The 6,000-nt window shown below is 37.7% G+C and overlaps 1 protein-coding gene across 2 annotated transcripts in view; it reads left to right on the top strand.

Annotated features, from left to right (window-relative positions):
• Positions 1-632: 632 nt before the first annotated feature.
• Positions 633-6,000, top strand: part of cdc42bpb (CDC42 binding protein kinase beta (DMPK-like)) — a 110,274-nt gene continuing 104,906 nt past the window's right edge. For both annotated transcript variants that reach the window (XM_079831367.1, XM_079831366.1), the window contains exon 1: positions 633-1,436. In XM_079831367.1, the coding sequence (XP_079687493.1) occupies positions 1,262-1,436 (175 nt within the window). In that variant the 5' untranslated portion in view covers positions 633-1,261. The remainder of the gene's footprint in view (positions 1,437-6,000) is intronic.

Here is a 6,000-nt window from a genome sequence, read left to right as displayed (position 1 = left end):
AAACTTCGGGAAATGAGCTTGTTGACAGACATGCAAACCTCCATTTTTAAACTTTTTGAAACCCAAAATGTAAAACATATAGCACAATATTATTAATATGATCAAAATGGCTTGTAAACTGTACATTGGAAACCTGGACTGTGTGAAAAGAATACTTGAGCTTTGCCTTTGTTTGTCACAAGTTTAGACAGGAGGCAACTAGCCTATTTAGAAAGACCCATTTGTGATAATATTTATATATATCCAGATGGGATGTTTAACCACAAATCATTCTCAATATGTACAAATATATGCATAAATTGCACTAAAATAGTTGTGGTAATATTATTAAATATGCATCTGAATATTATTAGCCTATATTATAACGTATTATTAATCATATTATATTAAACATTATTAATAATAATAAATTACAATAAAAAATATACATTGCAGTAGCTAAATTGAAAAAAAAAATGTAATTGCAATTCAAATACAAAAGTAAAACCCTTGCTGAAATGTGTAATCTCTAATTCCCTTCGCGGCATGCGCGCTCCTGGTGAGGTCAGTGCTAGCTGCCTCCCGGTGTCAATCAAACAATGGCGTCATATATCCCCAGCGTTTCCGGTACGGTGGGCGGGGCTCCGCTATCCCGGTCTGGATTCTTCATTCGGGAGCGCTAGACAAGGCTGAACACGAATGCAGCCATATTCGGCTTCAGGGAGAAGCACACCGGCTAGCGCCAACTTACACGCAAGGATTCGCCTACTTAGAAAAAGCACCCACTCCCAGTCTTTGGAGGGCGTATGTATGTAACGTTAGGTTAAAGATGTGTGTTGTTCTTCATTAGGGAGTTTATTATTGAAGATTTACAGCTGAGCGGAATGAGCGTCCAGTCATCCTGAGATTCGACGGGAGAAAAAGCCCCGACATCCCGCAAAGTGGAAAGTACAGATTTGTCCGGATTAAGGCAAATGGAGCCGACAGGGCCTCGGGAGTGAGGAGGGGGGTGGAAACGCTGGCAACCAGCGGACAACAACGGGGTTAGGCGCATTAGGTCTTCGTTTATCTGAGCACAATGTTGGGCACATTTTGCTAGCTGGCTAGCTGGATGGCTGGCTAGCAGTTGGAGTCTGGGACTGCAGATCTCCACACATATCAGCCAGATAAATCCTATCTGTATATATTTATAACGCGAATCCCCGTTATACTAATTTCGACTAGTGTTATTTTATATTTTCTGGCTGAGGGAGTGGTAGTCAGGCCGCTAAATTGGTAGAAAATGTCTGCGAAGGTGCGCCTGAAGAAGTTGGAGCAGTTGCTGCTGGATGGCCATCAGAAAAACGAGAAGTCACTGAGTGTGGAGACACTGCTGGATATCCTCGTATGTTTATACAACGAGTGCAGCAACTCGCCCTTAAAACGGGAAAAACACGTGACGGACTTTTTGGAATGGGGTAAGTTGATGAATTTGGGTGTACTGTTCTGAATGCATTTGGGTGTAGAAATCAGTGCCTGTCCCTTTAAGACCTGTTTATCTGTTATTACATTTGCCTTAATCACCCAGCTGACTTCAGGCTATTGTCAAAATTGCTGCCGTGACATTTGCTCTTGAGATTCCTGGCCTCGTTGTTTGGACAATTTGTAAGGAGATGTACAAATAAACCTCCATCAAAAACCTGATGGACCATAATTGATAGTTTGATGCTCATTCAAACACGATTTTTCTAAAACAATTAAATAAATAAATATGGGTAATCAAGTAAACCTAACATAAGCTGTCCTTCAGCCCAGTAAGTTAATCTTGAAATATGAATAATTCTGTATTTATTCATACAAAAATCATTTATTTTATGTTCTAAAAACTATGAACTATCAATCAGACGATGGAAGGCATGTAGAAAATTGTGTACAACAGCTTTTTCAGCCAAGTTCTGGCCATATTGCTAATTTAGAGACCGTAGAAATGTATGTACCAAATATAATACAGTACAGTATAAATGTCTGCCAAACAAGTTGGACTTTGTTTTCAAGGGCGATGCAAATGTTTAGTAAAGTCTGGGGACATTGATTCCTGTTGATGTTCTTCCGTTTATGCTACATTTATTGTTGCTATTGCCATCACCATTTGCATGAGGGATCAATGATTCAGTCTGACACGATTCACTGTGGCTTCAGTCGCTTCCTGGTAGAGTTCATTTTAAAGTGTAAACAGGACTGCAGTAGGTGGGATGCCCCTTTTTGGGCTCTTCCTGGTCCAGTTGGTTGCGGTTGGCCTTCACAGTGAGTGGATTCTCTGTCCTGGGTGTTGGGTTGACGTCAGTAATGAGATTACACCCCAGTGTGTCTGCTCCTGTAAAGACCGCCACTGTCCTCGTGCAACCCATCACTAGCAGGTGCCACTTCACATCCCATCACTGTGAGAGAGCCATGACCCAATTTCCAGGAGTCATAAACTCCTCTTGTCTTACTACAGTGGTAGGCCACATACTTTCTTATGGCGCCCTTGATTGTGGATGTTAATGATTTACATGGAGGATGTTATGCTGCTGTTAAACACAAGCGATGCGCTAATGCTACTCTAAAGTGCAGTATTGGCAGTGGTTGCTCTCAATACTTGCTTTCCATTTTATGGAGTGTTCCTCAAGTGAACATCTTTAGAATGGACACTTTGAATTGCTGGTTTCCCTTTTCTGGTAAATGAAATGTACCATATCTTCTATTTACACATGGCTTTCTGGAAGTGACCGATAAACCGCTTTGGTGGAAAAATAGTAAGATAATAAGAGATGCGTCTGTCAATTTGACTACATTATCACAGGTTTTAGACTCCTGCCTCACATTCGTACAGCCAGACGGCATGGAGTAATTGCGTCAGCTCCTTTGAAACGTACTAATTGGCTAAAACTAGCGATGCTCTGATCGGGATTTTTTCAGCCGATACGATTACTGATTTCTTGTCGTCATGATTGGCCGATAACATAGTCCTAATCATTCAAGCTTTATACAAGTGACAGGCATGGGCGTCAGAAGCTAAAAAATGTGGGTGTGTCGCCCTGAATTTTTTGCTGTAGTAGATTTTGACGCAAATTGAGGTTCGAATCCGCCTTTTGCCGAACTCGCTCTACTCCGTTTTCCTATCACAGATCGGAAAGGCATTTATTTTCAATAATTGAAAACATTCAAAAAGTGGAAATAAAGCATCTAACGTGTGTTTAATAATAGTGTTTATTGTTTAGGGGTAGGTGAACAGAATTATCGAGGGTAAAATTGAGTGGGTCCAATATCATTGGTCCTTAAAAGTGGGTGGGTCTTGTCCCGCCCACATACATGATGACAGGTCATAAAATAAAGTTTTCTGCAACCAATCGATCAGAGCATTCCTAGCTGAAACTCTTCAGTCATCTTATTTCAGAGTGTCTTATATTGTTATATTTGCTTGAACCCATTATTTTATGGCTTTGTATTTGTTTTGTAGCTTCGATACAGATTTTTTCATTTAATGTTATAACTAGTGATAGGCAAATATTTCATAATTTTGAGAATATTGGCATTGGCCGTTAAACAAACCACTATTTAAAAATTACAATCTTAGTTTTTTTTAGTGGAATATTGAAGTATATTTTAAATAATTTAGTGGTGTAACCGATCATAGTTGATCTGTACGGACCAGGCCGCATGGTTCGGCATAATATCGTGAAAATGAATCATTTGCAATGCATGCGTTTCTAAGACCTGGCAATTTAAACATTCAAGTGCACGAACTGTTGAAAGCAAACGCTATTCTCCAAAAAAGGAGATGAGCTAAGCTAATAGGGCCGTCAGTTGTGGACCTGTTACTTTGTCACAATGTATAGCATTCCTGAATAGCTCATTTTGAGACTCTTTCTGATTTATTTCTGATGGATTTGTACCATAATAGGGTGGTTGTTTACACACTGAGGTGCGGACACAATTATGAAAAAGTAAAATGATTTTTTTTTTTGCTATAGAAGTCCCCTTTAATCAAACAACAAAACAGCTTTTTAAAAATAATAATTTTATTATTATTTTATACATTGAACTAGGGCTGAACGATTTTGGAAAAAAATCTAATTGCGTTTTTTTTTTTTTTTTTTTTTTTTTTTTTTTTAACCAATATTGCGATTGCGATTTAATATGCGATTATTTTTTAAACTCTTTATCTTCTGTATTATTCAACAATACATCATTGTATAGTAATGGTGGAAATCTTTAATTGGCGCCTCACGATCCGATTCCGATTCTGGGAGACACGATCCGATTCCAAAACAATTCTTGAAAATTTTCCTTATTAATTAATCGTATTAATTTATTAAAAACTTTAAATGTTTTTTATTATGATATATGTAATTAAAAGCTTTTTAAAATAACTAGGACATTATAACATTTTAATTAAAACAATTGCATGTTAATAATTTTAAATATATAAACTAATATAGCTGCAAAACATAAGCTAGTAAATCATAAAGAGGAACAAAAAACATATTATAAGCAATGAACAAAGAGTGCTTTCAGTATTTAAGAGTGTCTGAACTGTGAGTGATTTTTCTCTTTCTCAGCTTTATTGTTGTTTGATTATTAATCATGACATCATCATAGACAGCGGGAGACCTGCATTCACACTAATGCACAGATCTCTTTTGAAATATAAGATGTTTTTGCCCTGTCGGATTAATTCATTAAGACATTACTGACGGTGTTTACATTAATTTTGCGTCATAAAAGCATTTTGAGACTCACACAGACGCGTGCTCGCGAGCACTCTTCACAAAGCGCCGCGTGAGCATTTGAAATGGAAAACCTTCTGTCAGTGAGTTACTTACTTTTTAATATACAAGCACACTGCATTCCTAACGACATGAATAAAGCCTTCGTTGAGCGTTTGTAAGGAAAATACCGGCGGGCGAGAACACACTCTGTAAGCGTGACATCAAAGCTAAGTTTCTCACAGCGCATATCCTGTGCAAAGAAGCCTGCGAATGTCATTGCGATTCGCGCCGTCAACCGTTCCGGACGTTATGAAATATTATTTTATGGTTCGTGTGTGATTGTGTGTATGTGTAAGAGAGAGATAATGGAAGCAATCAGAATACGGGTGTTTCTAAAACACACGCAGCGCCACCGCGCACCTGCAGTTAAAATCTAAGCTCAGAATCGATCCAGAATCATTGGAGAAGAATCTTTTCTCCCACCTCTATTGTAGCCTATAGTATGAACAACACAATATTAGATAGATCAAACACAAACAGTTTTTTTCCACTTTTAGGCCATGTGTAACGTGCCAAGTTGCTTCTTCTGCAGACTTTACTCTCGTGTGTCACGTGACCAGACTGTAATCGCAGCCTTTGCGGTTAGGAAATCGTGTTTTATCATATCGCGATATTATCGCAAATGCAATTAATCGTTCAGCCCTACATTGAACACTGTGCAGTGTTAATTTACACTTATTACATTTCTGTACCTAAATACTACTGACCTTACTTTATTTGTAACTTTGTTATATTATATCTATGCTTGTAATGTGTGTGTTTGTTCTAATTTTATTACTTACTGTTAACTTGCATATTGTGAATATTGTACAATGCATAGTGTATCTATATTCTCCCATTTTATTTGCTTCTATTTTAGAACACTTGATTATCTAATCAAAACTACAAAATATGTATTACAGTGATAAATGCATTTCTCATTTGTTTGTTTTTGTCGGCTGCATGAACATATGCATTTTTAGTGCTATTAACAAATGCATAAAAGTGAACAGCTGGATATAAACTAATGCAAATAGAGGCTAACAATCGTGACATTAAACATTTTGGTCGGACTTGTGTGCAGTTTTGTCACATTGTTTTAACCTCTTGAGGTTCTACTAATATCCCCTCAGCCTTGTCAGCAAACATACTGCTGTTCTCCACTAATGCAGCATCTAGTCAACGAATGAAGGCCTATTACTTTATATGAAAACATGTACTGCATACATTATAATTTTGTGTATGTGTCCGT

Source organism: Gobio gobio, assembly GCF_949357685.1.
Source record: "Gobio gobio genome assembly, chromosome: 12".
NCBI classification, from domain to species: domain Eukaryota; kingdom Metazoa; phylum Chordata; class Actinopteri; order Cypriniformes; family Gobionidae; genus Gobio; species Gobio gobio.
Note: the sequence above shows the minus strand (reverse complement) of the source record. Positions and strands in the feature narration are given on the sequence as shown.